The sequence below is a fragment of the Malaclemys terrapin genome, chromosome 8 (assembly GCF_027887155.1).
Source record: "Malaclemys terrapin pileata isolate rMalTer1 chromosome 8, rMalTer1.hap1, whole genome shotgun sequence".
In the NCBI taxonomy this organism is placed as follows: domain Eukaryota; kingdom Metazoa; phylum Chordata; order Testudines; family Emydidae; genus Malaclemys; species Malaclemys terrapin.
In genome coordinates this window covers 20,210,458-20,234,967 of record NC_071512.1, presented here as the reverse complement: position 1 = coordinate 20,234,967, position 24,510 = coordinate 20,210,458, and the positions used below count along the sequence as shown (strand labels likewise).

The window sequence follows — 24,510 nt, the reverse complement described above, 5'->3', positions numbered from 1 at the left end:
ACATTTTTCCAAGCATTATGCAATGCGTCATTCTTCTTGATCAGATGTTGCCCTTGGGATTGCAATCTTTTCTTCAGTGTTGGACTCTGCTCCAAGCTCCCTCCTCTAATGAGGATATTGCTCAGATGTCACCTGAAATAGAATATCCATAGGGACACTAGTTGAAGAAGGCAAGGTCACTCACCTTGTGCAGGAACTGGAGTTCTTCGAGATGTGTGTCCCTATGGGTGCTCCACTCTCCACTCTCCTCTTCCTCAGCTTCAGAGTTTCCGATATGGGACTATGTGGTGAAGAAAGAACTGGGAGTGGTTTGCCTGTGCAATCCTAAATATCTTCAGTGTGGGGCAGAAAGAAGTGTAGGGTGCATGCGTGGGTCAAATAGACATTGCTACCAAAAGTCTCTGACCAGAGTTACATGGGATGCGTGTGCTCTTGAAGTGGTCACTTGACGAACTCCAGTTCCTGCACAAGGTGAGTAACCTCTCCTTTTGAGGCAATAGGGTTTTGGCAGCAATGCTTTCACCGTGTTATAATACACTTAATGCCATTATAGTTGGCTTTAAGAGGGAACAAACTTATCAAATCATGGTGGGAGTTTACCAACCCAGGTATAAAATCTATATTCTTACATTTATTATGGCAACCAAGGTGGAAAAAACCCTGATATTTAATTCACATCATCCTGTCTTCTAAAAAGGAAAATACGCAGTAATTAACAAATAGAATCCCAACGCTTGCCCTACTCTCTTGGTGCATGAAAAAATTGAAGTGAGATTCTCTATCTATGCAATAAAATCACTAACATCTTTACTTATTACATCACGTCATTCCATGTCCTGTTCCCAATTATCCATTTTTGTCTCTGCAATTTGTTTTTAAGTAACGCTCAATATTTTACTTTTCAAAAATTGTCCTATTTAAAATTGCGGTGAAGAACTAAGTGGATAGAGAATAAAAGATAACTAAAATAATCCAGTACCAGTGCTATAAAGTTGCAGAGTGAAAACTCTCTATTCTGTAACCTGGTGGTATAGGTATTAAAAACTGAGGTATAAAAACATGTTTTTAAGTAATATATTTCATACAAACTGCATCCTAATTTAACTCTAAAATATCTTTTCTTTGTAATTGGATTATTTATCTTTTCTCCTTTGTTATTAAAGAGGTGCAGACAAGGGATCAAACTGAATGGATCTTGGCTCTAGTTGTTTAGATGAGAGGTGGAGCTGGTGGCAGATAATGCTGAACAGAGGGCCTCCTATACTGGAACTTTTTCTCTTCCATTGGTCTGACGAAGCTGGCTATCATGACCTTTAGGGCATGTTACAAGGGTGATCTTTTTTTCCCAAGCTTTAATGGTGTCAATCAGACAAAGTTTTGTTCTGGACTGATTCGATGGATTAGGATCTTGCTCTTAGTCCAACTTGCCCTTTAGGATGCTTTTTTGTTTTGTTTAAAATTCTACATTGCTGAATAGATTCATTTATGAAATGAGGGAGAACTGGAATGTTTTTGCTGAGAATTGAAGGACAAAGTGATGAGGGAGGTACGAGACGGCTATCCAACACTACAAGAATTGCAGAGATGGCAGCTCTCACATTGTGTGATAGGGAGATTGTGGAGAAGAGGATAGCTGGATCATCAGTGGTATAAGAGCAGAGAGAGGCTTTCCCCAATTCAGCAGTCATTGTCTTATTGCAGTTGCAGCTGCATCAATGGCTATACATCTATTGCTGGATTTATGGCAAATGCCGAAGTGGCATACAAGGTGAAAAACAAGGTTAATTAGATAGTGTGGAGCAAGTCCATTGAGGGCTTTAACTAAAAGTCTTCTCACTTGTAGTTTCTTGAATGCTTGGTTTGGTACCTGTAGACACATTAGAATATTTCCAATCTTGAGTTTATAAACTGACTAATGCAATTTATTCCTGTAGGATATGAAAATGATTCGGTGGAAGACTTAAAAGAAAGTGCTGCAGTATCTTGCCGAAAAAGAGGCAAACGAAGATACTTTTGGGAGTATAGTGAGCAGCTGACACCATCGCAACAAGAAAGAATGCTGAGGCCGTCGGAGTGGAGTCGAGATACGTTACCAAGTAACATGTATCAGAAGAATGGGCTCCATCACGGTAAGAGTAGTTCTCTAGTAACTAGTTAGCGTCTTTGATGTTGTCATCTTCACATACTGATGCTGTCTCTGACTTCATGTAAGGGAGCTCTTGTTTTGCTATATGAGAAGGAATCACTGAAACAGTATAACTTTTATTTAACTGTTTGGAATCTGAGGTGCATCCAGGGAAGAGATAGTGCCAGTCAGACACCCAACAGACAGCCCCCAACCTGAAGCCAATACTCACCAGCAACCACACACCACGCAATAAAAACACTAACCCAGGAATCTATTCTTGCAACAAAGCCCGTTGCCAACTCTGCCCACATATCTATTCAGGGGACACTATCATAGGACCTAATCACATCAGCCACACTATCAGAGGCTCGTTCACCTGCACATCTACCAATGTGATATATGCCATCATGTGCCAGTAATGTCCCTCTGCCATGTACATTAGCCAAACCGGACAGTCTCTACGCAAAAGAATAAATGGACACAAATCAGACGTCAAGAATTATAACATTCAAAAACCAGTCGGAGAACACTTCAACCTCCCTGGTCACTCAATTACAGACCTAAAAGTCGCAGTTATTCAACAAAAAAACTTCAAAAGCAGACTCCAACGAGAAACTGCAGAACTAGAATTAATTTGCAAACTGGACACCATTAAATTTAGGCTTGAATAAAGACTGGGAGTGGATGAATCATTACACAAACTAAAAACTATTTCCCCATGCTAATTTTCCCCCTATTGTTACTCACACCTTCTTGTCAACTGTTTGAAATGGGCCATCCTGATTATCACTACAAAAGTTTTTTTTCTCCTGCTAATAGCCCACCTTAATCAATTAGTTTCATTAGAGTTGGTATGGCAACACCCATTTTTTCATGTCCTCTGTGTGTGTGTATATATATCTTCCTACTGTATTTTCCACTGCATGCATCTGATGAAGTGGGTTTTAGCCCACGAAAGCTTATGCTCAAATACATTTGTTAGTCTCTAAGGTGCCACAAGTACTCCTCGTTCTTTTTGCATATACAGTAGTAACCTTCAATATACTTTCCCTCCAGAGGAAAATGGATGAATTGAGAATTGTAACTCCTGAAGTGTCTCAGTGGAAATACTGAAAGTTCTAAAATCTTCTCTGTGCAATACTGCTAATGTCACAAATTAGTAACAAACCTGATCTTTGCCCCCTGATACTGGGAGGCAGATCTAGTGTTGCTTGCAGTAGAGTTGACCAATACATGGTACTGAGATGCACTTTCATTCAAGTGTCAACTAAAGAATAAGTCAACAAGGTGGAGGTTTCTCTTGCCTGGCTACTCTTCACACACTCCTTCCACCCTTGTGTATGTGGCAGGCTTTTGGAATAATATCTTATCTATGAATACTTAAGTATCTTTTTGGACTTCTTTGTTACACCCTCTTAGAACCATAAAGTAATATTCTGTCTCTTTCTATTTGGTGAACATATGTCATATTTCCATCCTGTGACTTTTTTTTACAAGCCAACTTTCCCGTATTTTGGACATTATTGATGATGTCAAGGACAAACAGTTTTGAGAATAGAGTTTGTTCTTCTGTCTTGTGCCCTCTGCTGGTAGGCAGTTCCCCACCTGGTCGTAATTCTGAAGGGACACTGAAGTTAACGAAATAAGCAAACTTCCTTAGTTGTATTGTTAACATCCTCTTGCACTACTAAAATTGAAAATTTCCTCTGTCATTTTTAATATTGATAGTTTTCAAACCCTTTGTTTATAAAAAGTAATGTTGCATGATGTTCTGTCTGAGGTGGAAATTTTTTTAATTCAGTTAATGCATTTCTGTTTATTTAAATGTGGAAAAACCTATAACTTGTAAAAATAGCAATATATCTTTATCACTAACAAATATAATTATATATATATTCCAGATTGGGATTTGCACTTCTGTTCACTTTTATGAGAAAGTCTTCAATACTTTCTTCAGAGGCATGACTTGGAGGGCTGTCTTGCAAGACCTTTGTACATAGAACTGCCCTTTAACTCAATGAGTTCTGTATGCAAAAGGCTTGTAGAGTTGAGCACTTTGTTAGCATCCAGAAGTTGCAGAATTTAATGTGTGTGAAAGGCCAGCTGATGCCTTATGACAAGCCATTTTAGTTATCAGTTCAGCTGGGAAATGTCTCTGGGGAAAGTGTTTGCCAGTATCTCCGTTATTTTAAGTAAAATAGTATCTTTCCTGTTTTAAATAAACTTAAGAAGGGGAATGTGCAGCAGAAACAGATACTCCTAAGGAATAAAGATCCTGATTTTTTCATGCACTTAGTCAGTTTGGTTTTACTAAGGATAAAAGAAATACAGGAGATATGTGAATTGCATAAGTTTTATAAACATCAGTATCTATAAAGAGATTTCCTCAAAGATATCCACAAGGCTTTGACTAGTCTGTACAATGGTTGTGCTTGGATCAAGCTGTCTTTTATTGTAATACCAACCCTTTACTCTCACTTCATGAAGAAAAGAAGATAACAGAGTAATGGATTGTTTTATTTCTTGGTGTGAATTTGATGACAGTGCAAGTGAGATTAATGGAATGAGCTACAGTGGGAAGGTGTTATGAAACCTTGCTGTTTTGCCTCATCCCTGACTTGTAACATCCACAGTTCAGGGATTATCCTGCATCCCACCCATCGCTGCTCGTGCATCTCAGTTCTAACCAGCAGTGTCTGCTCTTCTGGTTCTGGATGGATCGTCAATAGTGCCAAATTGTGTGGTGGTCCTGTTTACATTGCAAAAGGTCACAGGGACCTGACAGGTTGCACCCAGGTCTTCAGTGATGAAAAGATAACCTACTCCCTAGATGCAGTTTAAGAATGTTTTTTAGTTGTATGTCTCTGTATTCTAACACCCCTCAACCCTGTCGTCTGTGTATTCAAATAGGAAAATATGCAGTAAAGAAGTCACGGAGGACTGATGTGGAAGACCTGACTCCTAACCCCAAAAAACTTCTCCAGATTGGCAATGAACTAAGGAAACTGAATAAGGTGATTAGTGACCTGACACCAGTCAGTGAACTTCCCTTAACTGCCAGACCGAGGTCAAGAAAAGAAAAGAACAAACTAGCTTCCAGGTAAACTTTAAATGGCTTTTACCTGTGTGAATTAATCCTATTTGGGATTATTCTAGACATGTGCTTTACAAGTGAGACCTCTTTGAATTTCTTACTTGGAGAGAGGCTGCTTCATCCTTGACAAGCATTGTAAGGTTAGTATTGCTTTAACAAAAAAACAAAACAAAAAATCCCCCAAAACAACCAGGACATCTGATTCACATTGAAAATTCAAACTAGATTGTACTTTTTTCCCATTGGAAGCAGGCCTAGTTGATAGATTTTGGCACAGACCCAGAAAGCCATCCTGTTAATTTAACTAACAGGAACCTGAGATGCTACAGGAACTGCTGCCATATTGCATCTCTTTGTGTGTATGAATGATACCAAATACAAGCAGTGGTTTTAGAGATGATGTGGGAGCAGATAATAAGCCACAATCTCTGGCAGCACGGATGGAAGTTAGCGATAACGAATGTTCTATAGTGATTAGAGGCATATTGAATCTCTCTCCATTACAGGGCTTGCAGACTAAAGAAGAAAGCCCAGTATGAAGCCAACAAAGTGAAGCTATGGGGTCTCAACACAGAATATGGTAATTAACTTTTTTCACTTACACAATTTTTCCTTTGTCTTAATACAAACAGTTGTATGTTCTGTATTTTCACGTCACCAGAGTTATACGTTGGACAATTCTTTATGCAGAAAAGGGTGTTGGTATTTAACTTGTAGGTAGTGCGTAAAGATAACTTGGTTTGCTTTTGATTAGTTATTTGTGTTGTGGTAGTGTTATTTTAGGGCCCATTGCAATAAAGTGCAGTACATACACATAGGGAAACACAGTTCCTGCCCAAGAGAGATTACTATGTGATCCAATGTTGTCTTTTTCTGTAGATAATTTGTTGTTTGTGATCAACTCTATCAAACAAGAAATTGTTAATCGAGTGCAGAGTCCTAAAGATGACAGAGGAACCAACATGGAACAGAAGCTTGATGTACTTATTAAAGATACTCTTGGTAAGGAATAAACTTAATCAACCACATACTCCAAAACTGATATGTAACAAGTGTTGAGTCACTTCAGCCTAGTATTTCTATAGGAGCAGTTGCCCAGTTATCAGAGCAGAGCTTTAGGCATTCTGCTTGGTTACTGACAAACAGCAGGAATTCTGAGAGGTTTTGAATTAATTAAAATATGCACATATGTGGGAATAAAAATGATCTTAAAGTACATCCCTAACTTTTCTTTCCAGGATTACCTGTAGCTGGTCAAACATCAGAATTTGTGAATCAAGTTTTAGAGAAAACTGCAGAAGGAGACCCCACTGGTGGCCTTGTAGGGCTGCGAATACCAACATCAAAAGTTTAGCAGACATCATTTCACCTAATCTCATTGGTCAGAGCTCTACCTGTGTTAAGTACTCCACTGTAAATTTCATTCTGGTCTGCATGTCAGTTTAGCATTATGTAAACACTTAAAATTAGGTTCCATAGTTTTTTTAATAACATTGTAATAGGATAAGTAAACGCACGATATAAAATGCTTAATTAGCATTTTTGGAGCATAAACCATATAGTATTAAAGCTGCTTCAGGCACAAATACAGAGATTAGGTGTTTTTAAACCTAGGACCAGATCATATAATTTGCTTTAGAAGCAAAAACACATTTTGTGCTAGTGAAAATTTTAGCAAAATGCCGAACATTGTGGCAGGTTTATGCTCTGAGTAAAATTAAAAATTAAGAGGAAGCATTCTTTTGTAAACTGTCAAAGTTTAGTGGGTTTTTTTAGAATTACTGCTTTTTTTTCTTCTAAAAAATAAAACCAGTAAGCTTTCTTTGCACCCATTAACTTGTACATAGTGCACACTGCATTAGAGCTAGTGTGCCATAAAAGACTTTAATTTTCTGAGCTTAATATTGTATTTAAATGTTTGTGAAAGTAAGAGCAGAAAAAAAAGTATATTCTTTGTGCCTTGTATTTTGGGGGAGAGCTATAAATATAAGCTAGTAAAGTTTTGTACGATGAAAACCCTGAGGAAAAAAGATGTATAGATGGTAAGATTATGGGGTTTCATGTATTTGTTCCAGCTCTTACAAATTTTTGAATGTATATAAGAATATGTTGAAAATGTAGATATATGCCACAGAGTCTATGTATTGTATAAAAGATGGCTCTAGAAAATTCAATTTCGGTACTTGGCCGGAAGAAAACAAATACTTGCACATTAATGCGATTGTTTATTTTTGTACCAAAGACAAATGCAACTGATATGGCAAACTGCCAGTCTAAGTAAAGTTTTGCACAGCTTACATGATACTGTACTGAATGTAAAAAAAAAAAAAAAAGAAAAAAAAAGAAAAAAAATTAAAGGTCAGGGTTAGGGATCTTACTGAACTGTGAATTTTTTTTTTTGTTTGGGTCCAATTATCTACAGAAGGAGCATTCATACATAATATTATTTTGCTGTTCTTCTAGTTCGCTTCCATAGTAGATACGTTGATGACCATCTCGAAGTCTTTCAATCTTTTTTTTTTCTCTGCATTTGCTGTAGGAAATTTTTAATATATGTGGATTTTAGGAAGCTATTGGGGAAAATAGTTTTCAACTTTGAGAATTAAAAAAAATTATTTAGCTTGTTGTAGGATACTTCCACCAAACAACCAAAATAAAATTATTTTTATTGTAATATGTATATATGTAAAGAGAAAAAAGAGCTACAAATAATCTAATTCCTTAGTTGCCACTTTTCCAGTTGATGTATTATTATGCATGTGATGTTTCAAAGGATCAGCACAGGCTTAAAACAAAAACAAAATTTATAGTTTTCTTTTATATTTTTGTACAGAAATTTCAAAACTAGCTTCTTCAAACTTATATGTGACTTATTCTTAATTCAGTAGTTTCTATGATTGGGAAATACTAACACACATTAGTTCTTATTTGCTCTTCTGCTCATAAGAGTTTGCTTTGTTAGTCAGTGTTTAGAGTATAAATGAAAAGCTTTATCTCTTGACGAGAAAGTCCTTTATGTCAAGACAAGATCATTCTCTGGTTTCATGGACCCCTTTTTTCTCCCCTTTCCTTTTTATTTAAAGATAATGACAAAACACTGTCTACTGAGAATAGAAATACCAAATACTTTAAAATGTAGCTGCTGAAAAAATGAAAAAAAAAAAAAAAAAAAAAAGTCCATGAAGGTTTTCTTTCCGCTCCCTTTGGGGAAATCTCTCTCCTTCATGTAGCTTGTCGAAGTTTGTACTGTGACTCCTTTTATGTATAGGTAGAATTATTTTTATACCTAAACTTTTAGTGTAAGAAGGTCTGAATCAAAAGTAGTAAACTAAAGAGTGGAAGATGAAAATGGCAATCCTGCTACATGCTTGTAGTGTGTCCACAACTTATTCTACATCTTGATATTTTGAAAAATTTAAAAGGGTGGAGGAAGCCAAAATACCACTACTGAACTATATCGCAAAGTTTTTCTTTCAAGACTTGTGAAAAAGTACCCAATACTATCTAGTCAAAACTTAGAAAATTCGCTTAAAGGATTTTAAAAACTTGAGCAAGGGACTGTCTTGTTTGTTTGGGGAGGTTTTGGGTGTGGGTGTGTGTGTGTGTGTGGTGGGTTGTTGTTGTTTTTTTTAATATGGCGGGAGGAGAAGCACAGGTTTGTAGCTTCAGAACAGAACATAATGGGTCAGATGCATCCCTGTTGTAATTCTACCAATACCAAGAGTTATACCAGAGATGCATTTGGCTATTGAAATTTTGACAAAGAATGTCAATGTCATGTAAATTTAAAGTCATGGCTATACTGAGATTTGAAATAATGTTAGTCCTTTCTGGTGTTTAAACATTCGTGATGCTAGAAAGGTGCAAACGCTGTATCAGAACTGTATAGACAAGGCAGTATTTCAGAATACAATGACAGCAGTTTTGCAATCAGGTAGGATTTACATGACAAATTAAACTGACGATAAGATAGAAAAATGCCCTTTTCTAGCTGCTCAGGAATACTGAGCTAACGTTGCTTTATAGCTTTTTATTTTGTCTGAAAACCAGAATATGATTTTGGTCTAGCATTTCAAAAAAGACTTTGAATCTCTTTAGTGGATTCCGTACCCTTGCATTTCAGTGTTTTCTATGTATTATTTTAAGTTAAATAGTTAAAAGCTTTTAAATAGTTGAGCTTTTTAATGTTGACACTTTATTTTGTACCTATTTATATAAGTATGTATATCTTAGAAAAGCACTTTGTTTAAAAAGAAGAAGAAAAAAATTGCGTTTTTATATGATTCCTGCCATTTGCTGCTAACTCTGGGCTGGTCAGAATGCTGCAGCGATACTTGATCTAAATAAAACCTGGCAGTAAAATGTAGAGTAAAGTTAAGACCTTTGCTGGTTTAACTTTATCATAAAGATGACATAGGCAAGCTGTGCAGCTTTACATTTTAACCAGGGGACTCTGTGGCATTTAAACCGTCTAGAAATGGTTGTACTTTAATGCCAGTAACAATCTGCTTCCTCTAGTGTCATTAAAATATATATGTTTAGTGTATTCTTATCACAAACAAATCTTATAAGGGTAAAAATACAAATGTACATGTTCTGTTTTTTGGAAATTGTGGCATGCATTTTTGGATGATCTTTAGGGAATAGTTCTCTAAAGGCTTTCAGAATTCATACATGGTATGTGGATCTTAATGAAGTCCTTGAATATTTTTGAGTGTAGGCATTGTGAATATTCACTTTAATTCTGTCATCCAAAACCAATTATACATTTTGATTTAATAAAAACTAAAAGCTCTTCCTTCTTTCTGATACACTGGATTCTCTAGAATTTGTTTCCATATTAAAGCATGCTGTCAAACTGCTCTTGTTAAGATCTTGTCAGCCTGAATTTGGGTGCCACACTTTTTGAATCAGTCTGATCGACTGCGTGTTCTACTGTACCATGTATGATTCTTGTCCGTTCCTATTTCCTTCATGCCAGATTATGATGTGGCTTTATATTGTGCCTTACTTGTACATTTAGAACTAAATGTTTTTATTTTTCATTCCCCTGAACCTGTTAAATCCTTTGACCCTTCTGAAAGCAAAATCAGAACTATGATAAAAGCATCATGAAGGAACTTCAAATGAATCTGATTTCAAATTCTCTTAATAGTCACTTTGTATTTGTATGGAAGACCAATTTTGAATGGCCTTGGGAGATGGGGGTGCTAGGGCTAAACAAATAAAATAAAAAATATTTTCCACTACATCCCTTCAGCTAATGCTTTCTCTGACTTTCATAAGTTTATCAAACAAGTTTTCTGATTTATTTTTGGGGGGGTGCTTATTAAGTCTCCAGTTAGATGTGGAAGTGCTTGATTCTCCTCTCATAGCAGTATAAACCAAGAATAACAACACTGACATCTGTGATATACATTGATGTAAAAGTGATGTGAGAGTCCGGTCCAGGTGTGCTCAGTTCATCAGCTTGAAGTTTAGTAAGCTCTTTTTCCAGTTTAAAAAAAATAGCAGTAAAAAGCAAAATTCTTCCTTTATAAAATGCATGGCGGGTCTTTTAAGTAATCTAAAAAGGACCAGACATATTTCTGAAATACAATACTGCCAGTTTGGGTTTCATTTTTAAAATCTATACCATTATCTGATGTTTGCCTTCATTTAATAAAACTATTAATTTATTCACAAAAATGTCAAGAATGGATGTGCTTTTATCTTCCATAAATCTTTTTAAAACAGATAGATAGGTGAAAAATCTTAGTTTTTTAAAAATATCTATTTTGAAAGGGTTGTATACAGTTGCCTTCAGCAGAAATAGCAAATATAATTTTGTTCCTCAAACTTGCTTAGCAGTCTTCCTGAAATTGTGTTGAGGCATAGCCCAGCTATGTAACGTGAATATTAGTATTTTTATTTGGCCTTGGGACATGAATTTGAAGAATGTGTCTAATCATGATTTTTTTATTTTTTTTATTTTAAAGTTAAAGGTTTCAGTTGGGTACCACTAGTTCAGTATGCTACCAGATGAAACCTTGGCTTATTCACAGAGCTGCAGTTCATTTTGTTTACCCTAGGGATCAGGCAAAATACATTTCAAATAGTTACTGCTGAAGTGGCTGATTCTTATTGTAACCATATAAAGGGCATTACATGTTGAGAAAACACCACTTTTTTTTAATATCCGTTTTACATTGGAGATATCTCAATGTCCGCATTGCGGAAGTGGTACTCTAGAGTATATTTTTTTCACTGCATCCAAAAACTGAATGATATCTTGCTGATGATGTTTGATTTACATTTTACAATAGGCCATGATTTTTAAAGGATATAGCATAGTAAGGTGTGTGTGCTGAATTTATACCCCTCAGCCTCTTAGACATTCATGAACTTCCACAAAGGCAAATGCTGATTATGCATTTATTAACTGTCTTTCTATTGAGCAGTGGAGCCAAAAATAAAGCCAGATCCATTTAAGACCAATCTCAATTTTATTTTTTAATCTGGACAAAAATCCTAAACTCTTTATTTTAAGCAAGCAATATATACTGTAGTACTGTATCACCATTTAAAGATTGAATGGGTTAGGAACATTGGAGAGTTAGACATCTGGATAAGCCAAACTTGGGTGTGTAGAATGGTTAGAGTAGGATTCTCTTGGCTTGGACTTCGTAATTACAAATGCATCTTCTACCACAATACTTCCTTTTTTTCCTTCCTCTTTGTGACGTTAAAAACCAAAAAATGTAGTGGTTTAAATGTAGCTGCTTTTTGAACCTTTCTTAGAACACTATATTCTACTAACTGCATTTCTGTTGATTGAACCACCCTTTTCCCCTACCCTTTTTAGAAAACTTCATCCGTCTAAAAGATGTCTTGTTAGCTCAGTAATTGTGGCTAAGAATGAACTCTAAGGCTGATGGCACATGGTGGATTTAGTGAACTGACTGAAAGGCAACAATTAAAATAATTTTTAACAAAACGTGGCAACCTGCTCTGCTTATGCTTGGGGTCATGTTTGTAATGCTGTCCTCAATATTCTGTAGTCAATTTCCAACTGGAGCTCAGAAAAACTTTACTGAAAGTCTTGTGTCTCTGTCAGAAAATAATTTTACCTTGTTAAAAGCATGATCTGTTAAGAGTTGCAATGTTTAATGTTGGTTAATAGTTGTGCAGTTTTCTTTTTAAAGAGGCACAATTAAAATATTGATTTTTGTTTACTCTGTCACCCTGGAGCCCTAGCACTTCTATTCAGATACAAACTCATCAATGTATGCAACATCCTTTGTAATTTAAAATAAAAAATTGTGGAGAAAAAACAGTTCTCAAATTCTTGTGCATCCCATTTGGTGTGTTTTCTCTCCTGCAGTGCATCAGCTGAGGCATTGCTTCTATAGTTCTCAGGTAAAATTACTTGGGTTTCCCCTGTAGAATGTTGTACTGACATTGCAGGAAGCTTGAAGCCCTCTTCCCCGCCCCCATAGAACAGGGACAGCACAGTCATTAACAGGATAAGCTCCTCCCATTGCCCCACTATCATGCTTCAATATTCCTCTTGGAGGGACCATTACTAGATATGAGGATAACTTAATCTCTATCCCCATTCAGTCCTTGGCATAGTAATAGCAACTAGCTGAAAAGGTGCTGGAGTGACGTGGACAGTTCTCCAGTAGAATCTAGACTGAGACCACCAAGTTATTTTACAAAAGCCACAAAACAGCTATGATATGGTCTCTGTGGACTTCGGTCTCTGCTGCCCTTTCAAGGTACAGGTCTGTAGCATCTTACTTGCATTTAACATGCGCAATTTCAGCTTTACGCGGTCGGCAAAAAAAAAAAAAAAAAAGTGAGAAAAATAATAATTTTAATACTGTACTTGTAGTGCGGGCGATTCTGCCCGCCATTCAACTCAATGTAATTTTGACTATATGCGGTTTTCGCTTTACGCGCTAACCACGGAATGGAACCCCCGCGTAAGATGAGACTCGCCTGTATGTTTAGCAAACTGCACACTTTAGGCTGGGAGGAACCCCTTTATGCATGCTAGAATGAGGTGGTGAAAAAGCAGGATCCTGCATTAACACACTCTTCTCTTTTTGTATTCTCAGGTGGAGAGTGTGTAACAGCCATTCAGGGCCGGCTCCAGGCACCAGCCGAGCAAGCTCGTGCTTCGGGCGGCAGATTCCAAAGGGCGGCATTCCGTCTAATCTTTTTTTTTTTTTTTGCTCTTCACCGCTTTGGCCGCCCCTGCAGGTTTTTTCTTTTTGGTTTGCTGCTCCCGCCACCCTGTAGGGGGCGGAGGAGGGAAGCGCCCTGCATCAAGCCTGGCAGGGCAGCCCGTGTCCTTCCCTGCCTGCCGACCGGAGCGGCGCGGAGCCCTCCCGGCAGGCGGTGCAGCGGGAGGGGCTGCGTGGCAAGTGCCCCGCATAAGGAAGCCCTGGCCACCCCCCTTCTCTCTCTCCCGCCCCCCACTAGCCGGGGTGCGCACTCCGCTGCCTGGAGTCTGCAGGGCCGGGAGTTCCCCTGCACCCACGCTCCCGCCACCCCGCAGGTATTTTGTTTTTGTTTTTTTGTTTGTTTTTTTCTTCGCCGCTCCGGCAGGCCGGCCAGTTTGTTTCCCCCCTCCTCGCTGCTCTGGCCGGGGGCAGGTTTGTTTCCCGCTTCCCCCCCCCCCCCTTGCTGCTCCAGCCAGCCTGTTTGTCATCCCCCCCCCCCCCCCGCTTTTGCTGCTCCGGCTGGGGGCAGGTTTGTTTTCCTCCTCCCCTCCCCCCCCCTTGCTGCTCCGGCCCGCCGGGTGTTTTTTGCTTGGGGCGGCAAAAAAGCCAGAGTCAGCCCTGCAGCCATTCCATACCTCTAATCATTTTTGTTGCTCTTGTCTGAACCTTTTCCAATTCCAATATATCTTTTTAGAGATGGGACGACCACATCTGCACGCAGTATTCAAGATGTTGGTGTACCATGGATTTATATAGATGCAATATGATATTTTCTGTCTTATTATCTAACCCTTTCTTAATGATTTACAACATTCTGTTAGCCCTTCTGCAGGACAAATGTAGAAAAACCCCTGTCACAATCCTGGAGATTTATCAGGAGTCTTGCAATCAGTTGCTGATGTTTTTCAGTTGCTGGAATCAGGAGGTTGCATGAGAATCCCAGCTTTAATTTAAATAGGGTTACCATTCGTCCGGATTTACCCGGACATGTCCTCCTTTTGTGTGCTAAAAATAGCGTCGGGGGGAATTTGTAAAGCACTCACAATGTCTGGGATTTCCCCCTCCCCAGGCAGAGCGAGCGGCTGGGAGGGCTGCAGGAAAGTCCCGGGCTGGACTCCGGAGCAGCTTCCTCCTCCCACCCCCCACCCTGCATTCTGAGCCGGCCGCCAGCTCCTCCTCCTGCAGCCCGCTCCGGCAACCCTGTGCAGAGCCAGGGACCGGGTTTTGTGTTGTGCAGGGGAGCTCAGCCATGTGTCCGGCTGGCACAGAGCCCAACACCCTGTTCTGAGCAGCAGGGTAAGGGGGGGCAGGAGAAGGGACAGGGAGGTTCTGGAGGGGGCAGTCAAGAAACGGGGGGGGGGGGCTTTTGGAGGGGAGTGGAGAAAGTTTTGGGCAGTCAGGGTACAGGTAGGGGGTAGGGTCCTGGGGGGCAGTTGGGGGGGGTCTTAGGAGGGGGCAGTTAGGGGACAAGGAACAGGGAGTCTTAGGTAGGGGGTGGGGTTCTGGAGGGCAGTTAGGAGCAGGGGTCCCAGGAGGGGGCAGTCAGGGGACAAGGAGCGGGGGGTAGGGGGCTGGGAGTTCTGGGGGGGAGCTGTCAGGGGGCAGGAGTGGGGAGAGGGATCGGAGCAGTCAGGGGACAGGGAGCAGAGGGGTTTAGATGGGTTGGGAGTTCTGGGGGGGCTGTCAGGGGGCAGGAGTGGGGAGAGGGATCGGAGCAGTCAGGGGACAGGGAGCAGAGGGGTTTAGATGGGTTGGGAGTTCTGGGGGGGGCTGTCAGGGGGTGGGGAGTGGTTGGATGGGGCGTGGGAGTCCCAGGGGTCTGTCTGGGGGTGGGGGTGTGGATAAGGGTTGGGGCAGTCAGGGGACAAGAGGCAAGGAGGCTTAGATAGGGAGTGGAGTCCCGGGGGGCAGTTAGGGGCAGGGGTCCCAGGAGGGGGCAGTCAGGGGACAAGGAACGGGGGAGGGTTGGGGGTTCTGGGGGAGCGGGAAGTGGGAGGGGCAGGGGCGGGGCTAGGGCGGGGCTCCTCCCGTCCTTTTTTTTGCTTGTTGAAATATGGTAACCCTAATTTAAAAAACAAATATGGTTCAAATACTCCTGGTTGTGGAGAAAGAAAGCTTGAAACTTAAAGGCACAGAAGAAGAACCTACTTTTTTTATTTATTTTTGTTTCTAAAGCCAAGCCCCGACTTTGGGGAGGAGGGTTGGGTGCCTGCCTCATGATTGGCCTGGACGTGGCTATATCAAGATTTTGAAACTTCAGTGTCTGGACACAAAGTGGCATCACCCCCCGAGTTTATTTGGGGCTGGTTTGCAACCATTACTATTCAGCACCGTACTTAAGCAGCTGGGCCCAGGCCCTGCTCCTGCCGCCCACAACCGTGGGGCAGCGGTCACCAGCAAGTACATCCCTGGAACAAAGAAAGGAGGTTCTGTATTCGCATCCCAGGCCCCGTGCCTACAGGGCGCTGCCACTAGATGGCGGGGATGCCGCCCGAGGGGGGATTGCGTTTTGATTTTGATCTCGCTAGCGCCCCGTAGTTCGCAAGATGGCGGCGGCCGGGGACGTGCCCGTGCGGGTCTGTAACCAGGAGATTGTCAAATTCGACTTGGAGATTAAAGCGGCGGTGCAGGTACCGTCATCCGCACCCCTCGAGCCCATTTCCTGCGCCCCTTCAGACACCGCCCCCACGGCACCTTCCTGGAGAGGGTTCATGGCCCCTGCTCACATAGACACCGGGTCCGGCTCCCTACTCTCCCGCCACCCCCACCCCCCGTGTGTGTGGGGTCACCCCTGGGCAGCTGGGCCCAGCGCCCGGGGTGTCACCGCTGGGGAGTTCGCTCAGCGCCCGGTTCTGCCCTCCCGCCACACCCGGGGAGGGGGAGTCACCGCTGGGGAGTTCGCTCAGCCGCCTCAGCACCCGGTCCTGCCCTCCCGCCACACCTGGGGAGGGGGAGGGGTCGCTTCTGGGGAGTTGTCCAGTACCCTGCCCTCCTCCTAGTCCAGAAACCTCTACCAAGAACTTGATCCTTCCCCACCCACCGGCTAGGGTCTTTGCAAACAGATACGTGAACCCATGTCTCTTGTGAACCTCTCTGCCCTGGTCATGTTCCTTGGAGGTTTTGGAGAACTGGCATTTAGAAGCCTGCAGTTCTTATATGGAAGGGGAGTAGAAATGTTAGTTTAATTCTCTGGTGCCTGGTCCTCAGATGTGCCCAGGCTAACTGATTTTCACAAGCTGTGTCAGTTCTGCCCCACTAAAAGGTTAATAGAGCATTTCAAAACCACTGGTTGTGTGTTTGTGCAGTGCCTAGTGCAATGGGCCCTGTGTCCCTGGTGAAAAAAAAATCAACCAAAACCATAATACTGATAATGTTTATATTGATCCCAAAGGGGAATTGAATCCTCTTCTTCATCTTTAATTACATTGCAAACATTCACATTCCCCACAAATTGAAAAGTCCTGTGTTTCTGCCTGTATGTCATTCAGCAGAAACACCCTTCTCAAAAACGAATTAAATAAATTAATAAACAAATTCAATTACATTACCAACCAACGGCTCCTAACCTAGCATGGTGGTCATGTCTGTTATTTCTTTTAGGATATCAGTGATTGTCAAGGGCCTTTAAGTGTGCTTACAGAATTAAATGCCAGAGTAAAGGAAAAGTTTCAACATTTACGTCTCAGAATACAGGTGAGGCACAACATAACCACAAAAATGAGATGCTGGTAGGTAACAGCAACAGTGTTAACGGCGCTTGTATCAGGGTTTGACTGGATTTTCTAGAGAAACAGAAGTCTTATTTGCCTGTGCGTTAGATAGAATGAAGGTTAAAATATACCAGGATGACACTGCAGTATTAGTGTCCTGGAGCCATTTATAAACCGTAATATTGAGAATTTCTAATTGTTTATATATTGAGCATGATATGTAAAAATAGTTAATTCTGGAGTCTCGTCCCACAAATATGTGTCTTGCAAGTATATTTCCCTGATAATTGATGGAATGTATGCTGACAAGTTCTGCAGAAATTAAATTTACTTTTAAAAGAAAAATTAAATTCCTAAACACTAGTTACAGTGGTAACTTTCCAAATGGGCTGATATTCATAGCTTTCTCTAAAATCAGCAGAGGGAAACTGGCATGATTCTTGTCTCTTCCATTGTTGCCAATAGTTTGCTGAAAAGCAGGAATGAAGTTGACCTGCCAGTCTACTTCATTCACTCTTATTGCTCTGTGTTCTCTCGCTTATGTGAGAGAGAGTTGATTCTTGTCTTGTTATTGGGGACCTTTCAGAGCCAGCTGATTAGGATGCACATGACTAGTCATTGTAAGCTAATCTAGATCCAAACCAAAGGTATCAGCAGTATCAAGTTAGTTGCTAATTTACTGAATCAGTTATCCTCTCTGGTTGAGAAAAAAGTAATGATTGTAGATGGTGACAGCTTATGCTCAGATTTTAGTATATTTGCTTTTATATCGAAGGAGCTTGAGCAGATGGCTAAGGAACGAGATAAAGAATCAGAGAAACAAGCCTTACTCCAAGAAGTAGAGAACCATAAAAAACAAATGCTCAGGTAGGTAAAGATGATGACAGTATATATGGACTCTTCATTTAATCATACACGCTTAGGATCTCAAAGCACTTTACAAAAGTGGGTGAGCATTATTACCCTCATTTTACAGATGGGGTCACCTAGGTCGGTGGTTTTCAAACTATGGGTCACGACCCAGTACCGGGTCGCGGAATGTAAGGCATTGGTTGCGGCAGCTCTGGGCAGCACTACTGACTGGGCTGTTCAAAGTCCCGTTGGCGGTGCTGCCCGGCTAGTCCCTACCTGTTCTGACACCATGCTGCGCCCTGGAGGCAGCCAGAAGTAGGTCCAGCTCCTAGGCGGGGGGGGGCGGGCTCTGTGCCCTGCCCCTGCCCCAAGCACCAGCTCTGCACTCCCATTGGAAGGGAACTGCTTGCGCGCCTCCACTTAAGAGCCGGACCTGCTGCTGGCCGCTTCCAGGGCGCAGGCGCAGTCTGCGGTGCCAGGACAGGCGGGAACCCTGCCTCTGCACCCTGGCTGCACCGCTGACAGGGAGCCACCGGAGGTAAGCCTGCACCCCAGCCCACTGCCCCAGCCCTGAGCCGCCCCCCCACCAAACCCGGAGCCCCCTCCTGCACCCCAAGCCACTCCTCCCTGGCCCCACCGCAGAGCCTGCACCCCAGCCCAGAGCCCCTCCCATACCCCAAACCCCTCATCCCGAGCTCCATTGGGTCTTAGGCATCAACAAATTTCTTCAATTGGGTTGCTAGAAAAAAAGTTTGAAAACCACTGACCTAGGTGAAGTGACTTGCACAAGGTCACAAAGTAAATCAATGATAGAATCAAGAATAGAACTCAGATCTCCTAAAGTATAGTCTCTTGTTCTAATCTCCCAGTTGTGTTTTATGGATATACCTTTCTATCAAATGGAATTGTTTGAAAATAGTTATTCTTGATGACACTTAGAACAGGGATGGAATATAATTAGATTTTCAACAACTTGCACAATATTCTTCCTTGCCTTGCTCTCTAAACGTACAGAAGAGGAGAAATGGATGAGGGAATGGGATATTTCTACTCGTAGCATGATGTAGTAGTAGTTAACATAATATATCTTACATATTGATTCATTGTTACTGATAAGCAGGTGGGATGTTGTTGGGCTGCAGTATTTATTTGTGCCCAACTGCCTTCTGATTATCTGGCTGGCACCTGAAAATCTTTCTAGCTTTGCAAACTGTCGCCATCATTCTAAAACATTGTACCCTTGTGATTTCAGCAATCAGACAGCTTGGAGAAAGGCAAATCTAGCTTGTAAAATTGCTATAGACAACTCTGAGAAAGATGAACTGCTACCAGGAGGAGACCCGTTAAGACAAAGGTACTAAATCTTTCCTTTGTAATTAGAGAATTTAAACAATAGATGCTGTATCCAGTTATTCTAAAAAGAAATAGTAATTCATTGTGTGTGTGTGTGTGTGTGTGTGTGTATATGTGTACTGTAAACTACATGGTTCGATTTAGAAGGTGAGTCTTTGATTAATACCTATTACCTTCTGTGTAAATAAAGGTGTGGTTGATCTGTTATATTCACTTAAACTGTACATTCTCCCACCTTTGGCTTGTTAGGAAGGGGGAAAATGTTAGACTGCTCCAAAGTTTGTGTAGTTTACATCAAGTGTATCATAGACATAAAGTACAAGTTACAAATCTGCCTGCTGTCATTATTTCACGCCAAAAATCGTATTGTTTTATATAATTTGTGAATTAAACACTTGTCTTATTTAATCAGTGAGGAACATCAAACTGGGTATAAAAGATAACAAAGCGGTGACTTTCATCAGTGTTTCCATATTGTGTCATGAAATAGTATATTTGTGGATCAGCATCTGATGACACTTGGACCCTTTCTCTCAGCCACTGCCTAGTAACTGTTTCAGGGGCTACTGCTCTAAAATTCAGTGACTTTGGGCTTCAGTGAGGATTTTGGGTGCACACCCAAATCTACTACCTCATTTGAATGAGCACATTAAAATAATATGTTTATGTGCTGTGTACATCTGAAGGCGGCTATGGTTGGTGCCAAATTCCAGCTCTAAACACCCTATTGCTATCAGAAACAGCAAGCAACAAACACCCCAAGACATGATTTTATTCCTTGCCATTTTATTTTTCCTTTCTTCCTTCAGAAAAACCACAAAGGAAAGCCTGGCAGAGAATGCAAGTACAATTACAGAGAACCTGATGGGCATTAGCAGGATGATGTCTCAGCAGGTCAAGCAGAGTGAGGAGACCATGCAAACGCTAGGTACAGATGCAACCCAAGTCTTTGGTTATGGATTATAAAAATTTGATTGAAATTAATAGGCAGCAGGTTTAAAGCAAACAAAAGGAAGTACTTCTTCACACAGTACAGTCAGTCTGTGGAACTCATTGCCAGGGGATGTTGTGAAGGCCAAAACTATAACACAGTTCAAAAAAGAATTAGATAAATTTGTGGAGGATAGGTCTATCAATGGCTATTAGCCAGGGTGTTCAGGGATGCAACCCCATGCTCTGGGTGTCCCTAGCCTCTGATTGCCGGAAGCTGAGTGAACAACGGGATGGATCAGTTGATGATTGCCTGTTCTGTTCATTCCCTCTGAAGCACCTGGCATTGGCCAAGTTGGAAGACAGGATACTGGGCTAGATGGATCTTTGGTTTGATGCAATATAGCTGTTCTTTTGGATAGGATTATTGCACTAGTCTTTCACCTTTGGAGATCTGGGTTCAAACCTCTTTTAAAGGAGAATGATGCTCTATTCCTAGAGGTGATTCTTCCAGGATAGAGTGAGGAAAATTGGCAGGGTGCAGTGGAAACTTGCAGTGCTGCTGCCCACGATGAACTTATTTTGCAGATACATAGACGACTTCTGTTCAGGACTTTCAGTCAGTACCTGTCACCAGAATACAGAACAGAGAATAACAACTGGCTGTGGCTTAGAGTTGTGTTTCAGACCATCCTCCTGACTGGTGGCAAGTTTTGTAACATCGTCTAAGAAAAAGAAGAAAGAGGAAGAAGCTGATTGGAGACTCTTGGTTCTGTGTAAAATCTTTTCTGTGATATGAGATCACTGGCATGCCACAGCAAATTTGATGGGACAGCAACAAGTTTGGTTAGTGTTTGTCAGGGACAGTTTGTTTGCTATTATTTTACACTGTTTTCCTAGCATACATGGTGTAATATCAAAGAAATATGAAAATATGGTATGTGGGTGTGTCTGTATAAATAGAGACACATACCCACACACAGAAGGAAGTTTAACATGGATACAAGAAGATTGCTTTTACCCAGCTCTCCAGCTGGGTTGACTAAAGCAGGAGGAGATCAAGTGATTTGTACCGAAGGTCACATGCTGTGTCAGTAATGCATCTAAGACTAGGAAACCAGGATTTGGCCAGCTCTTTCCTTTAGACCCTAAAACAATAAATCAAGTGGGCTGTCAAAATTGGTGATTCATGAACCATTTAGAAGTCGGATGTGTGCCAGCTGGGCCTCTTATATTTGCTGTGCTTGGAGAGAAAAAGAAAGAGTGGGATTTAAAGGATAGGTTAGATAATGCAACTTTCTCCCCCTCACTATCTACCCCCATCTGGGGATGGCAGCTGTGCACAGTTCCTGCATGCAGAAAAAGTATGTTTCTTTTCCTTTTAAATAAGACAGTTTTGGCAGTCACTCTATCACCCATTTTCTGGCTGAATAGTGCTTACAGTTTGTCATGGGAGGAGCTATCAAAGATTGTCTGCTGTGAGAAAACCAGCTGTGGATTTTGAGTCTGTAATTAGAATTTTAACGTCTAAAAATTAACCGTCCTTTTTCCAGTATTTGATTGTGGAGCAAGGAAGCCATGCTTTGTTACTAACCATGGGAAACAACAACAATTTTCCCTTTGCCACTTGGATCAAGGACCTTTCTTTAAGGATGGGACATCAGAGTTTGTGCTATGATAGATTATGATAATATTTCTTTCATAAGATATTACATGCTCATATGAGTGAACTGCACATTTGAAGTTTGACCTTTTTTATTCATTTAGCTCTGTACAAATTCAACTGCATTTTCTCAGTTACAGGATGTGGATTTTGAAATGCAAGAAAATGGAGACTCAGGCTTCTGCTTTTCATCATTTAGTAATCTGAAGAGAGAATTGTTTTGCAAAAATACAAGCTGAAAAGGCCCTGTATGCCATGTCATTATTTTGTTATATTCTCAAACTAACTCTTTGTTCAATGGAGTCCAGCTAATACTCTCACCCTAAGATTAGAATTTTTACAAAGGAATTGTACATTTTTCAAAAAGAAACCCAAATGTTAAAATGTTTGGAAGTGAACCATTAAGAAATCCGTTGAGGCCCTAACTGCTTCATCACTCATCGCTCCTCCTGACTTTCATCGAACTATTGTCCTGGCTCAGAGGGACACTTCTAGTGGTGAGAGAGCAATTTGGTTTCCATGACCATACTCAGATGCTGGCCTGCCCTGAAGTTGCCAGTAATGGTGCTAGTTGTGATGGCAGTTTCCCTCTAGTAAGAATGGAGCTGAATCCACCAAACTTCTTTCACATAGACCTTAAAAGGCAATGACTTTTGTTCACTATTGATCTGAACTAGATTTGATGATCCAGTATTCTAAAAACGAATGGTCCTGTATCCTGTTACCAAATCTGCAAACCATCCAGCCCTCCTAGTTTATTTTGCTTTGTGTTCTTTTCCAAGGCATATTAGGGCTCCTGTGTGGTGAAAGATTCCGCAGGAACATGATCTGCATTGATGTCACCACTAGTCAGACTAACCCATGGGGGTATCACTATTTGTAGTTTCCTTTATGCATGTTTCCTTTCTAAGATGTTTTGAAGCACACTCAGCTGAAACTTTACACTTTCTCATTTCAGCCAATTCTTCACGAACCATCCTGGATGCGAATGATGAATTTAAGTCCATGTCGGGGACAATACAGTTGGGGCGAAAGCTCATTACAAAGTACAACCGCAGAGAACTGACCGATAAGCTGCTCATTTTTCTTGCCCTGGCCTTATTTTTGGCCACTGTGCTCTACATCCTGAAAAAGAGACTCTTTCCATTTTTGTAAAATTCCGAAGCACATGGATTACCAAATATTATGAAAGACCAGAAAGGGAGATGGGGTAATAATAATGAGGTTCAGTGTAACTGGGATCCAGCACTGTTCTAGCTGAAAGAGGGTTAGAGCAGACAGATCTTTATATTGTATAAATGGAGTATGATACTGGCAAAGATGTTAAGCGAGCTTGCTCGCACATGTAGGGGCAGGAGCAGAAAGAATAAGGTGGACAGAAGTAACACCCTTTTCTCTGCTGGGTTGGGGAAACAGAGAAGCACTTGGTGATCCAGACAGCTGCTAGTCTTAATTTTCAATCCTTCTCCCATCTCCGCATGAAATGACCTGTCACTTAACAATCTGATCAGGAGGTGCCTTATCAGCTGTATGTAAGATGTTGAGAATTAAGCTGAGGAACATGAGGAGAGAAAAGAGGATGGACACAAATAAACAAAAAAAACCCCAAACTTAGATACATTCCTTTAATAAACTATGTATAGTGTCTGCGTGAATTGAGTCTTATTTAAAAGGAGGAATTACACATGTATTGAAGGAGACTGAATTGTATATACAAGGTCTGTCTGTCTTTAAAACTGAATCTGCCTTTGACGTACAAAGATGGCTGCTACAGGAGTGAAATGAAATAAGTGGCTTTAGAATGAAAACTGTCATGCCACCTTTTCGCAAGTCGAGTTCCAAAATTTAGAGTCTTATAATATGGGAAATGCATCTTGTGCCTTCTTGAGGCCAAGGTTACTGTGTTTCTTTGAGAATGTAGTTCAGATATGTTCTGTGGCTTCATTTCAGGTCTGCACTTGGAGGACTCCAGTTGATATTTGAGTAGAAAGGCCCATTTGCCTTGGTTCAGCACAGCTTGTGTAAGAGGCATAGGAATGTATTTCATATTATCAATTCCTAAGGAGTACTTTGGAGTTACAAAAAGTATTTCAGTGGAGGATACAAAAAGAACTTAAAAAAACCATGCATTTCTTAACATGAACCCTAGAGACCACTTGGAGTAGATCTTTGGTCATTACATCTCTTGAAATTTAAAAAATAATTTTGTATTTATCAAAAGACCAAAGCACAAACAGAAGTTCCTGTTATAGCTCTTCTCATTGGTGCAATATTTTATTAAAAGCACATTGTCAAGGAAATTTTTCTGTAGTCTTTTGTCTTCGTTTTCTTCTATACATTTCCTCTTAATATTTACATCTTCAGAGTGCTGCCAACTTGTACATTTGAAAATGTTTCTTCCTTCCTCCTATAGTTTGACCTTTTGATTGGCAAACTTGAGTTGCCTTCCCCTCCCCTGTGTTTTGAATGGAGCAAAAATGACCGTGCCTGTTTGGTTTAACAGCACCATTATCAATATGCAGTACTCTATGTAGCACCTTCTTTTACCGAAAGAACTGTGAACTGAACCT

At 40.9% G+C, this 24,510-nt stretch overlaps 2 protein-coding genes across 2 annotated transcripts in view; both read left to right on the top strand.

Moving 5' to 3' along the window:
• The window catches only part of CREBRF (CREB3 regulatory factor), a 35,757-nt gene extending 23,313 nt beyond the window's left edge, over positions 1-12,444 (top strand). The window contains exons 5-9 of the mRNA XM_054037895.1: positions 1,935-2,129; positions 5,039-5,228; positions 5,729-5,802; positions 6,102-6,224; positions 6,461-12,444. Of these exons, the coding sequence (XP_053893870.1) occupies positions 1,935-2,129; positions 5,039-5,228; positions 5,729-5,802; positions 6,102-6,224; positions 6,461-6,576 (698 nt within the window). The 3' untranslated portion in view covers positions 6,577-12,444. The remainder of the gene's footprint in view (positions 1-1,934; positions 2,130-5,038; positions 5,229-5,728; positions 5,803-6,101; positions 6,225-6,460) is intronic.
• A 3,097-nt stretch (positions 12,445-15,541) lies between these two features.
• BNIP1 (BCL2 interacting protein 1) lies at positions 15,542-24,240 on the top strand. Its single transcript, XM_054038404.1, has 6 exons — positions 15,542-16,062; positions 17,033-17,125; positions 17,918-18,009; positions 19,247-19,348; positions 20,157-20,275; positions 22,899-24,240. The coding sequence occupies exons 1-6, from the start codon at positions 15,979-15,981 to the stop codon at positions 23,093-23,095; spliced, it is 687 nt and encodes a 228-aa protein (XP_053894379.1). The 5' UTR covers positions 15,542-15,978; the 3' UTR covers positions 23,096-24,240.
• Positions 24,241-24,510: the final 270 nt, after the last annotated feature.

Bases quoted from the DNA above. Each gene is read 5' to 3' on its own strand.
- BNIP1 (XM_054038404.1), top strand. From the start codon at position 15,979: ATGGCGGCGGCCGGGGACGTGCCCGTGCGGGTCTGTAACCAGGAGATT. The intron at 16,063-17,032 runs GTACCGTCATCC...TATTTCTTTTAG, and splicing joins AGATTAAAGCGGCGGTGCAG to GATATCAGTGATTGTCAAGG. The intron at 19,349-20,156 runs GTACTAAATCTT...TTCTTCCTTCAG, and splicing joins GGAGACCCGTTAAGACAAAG to AAAAACCACAAAGGAAAGCC.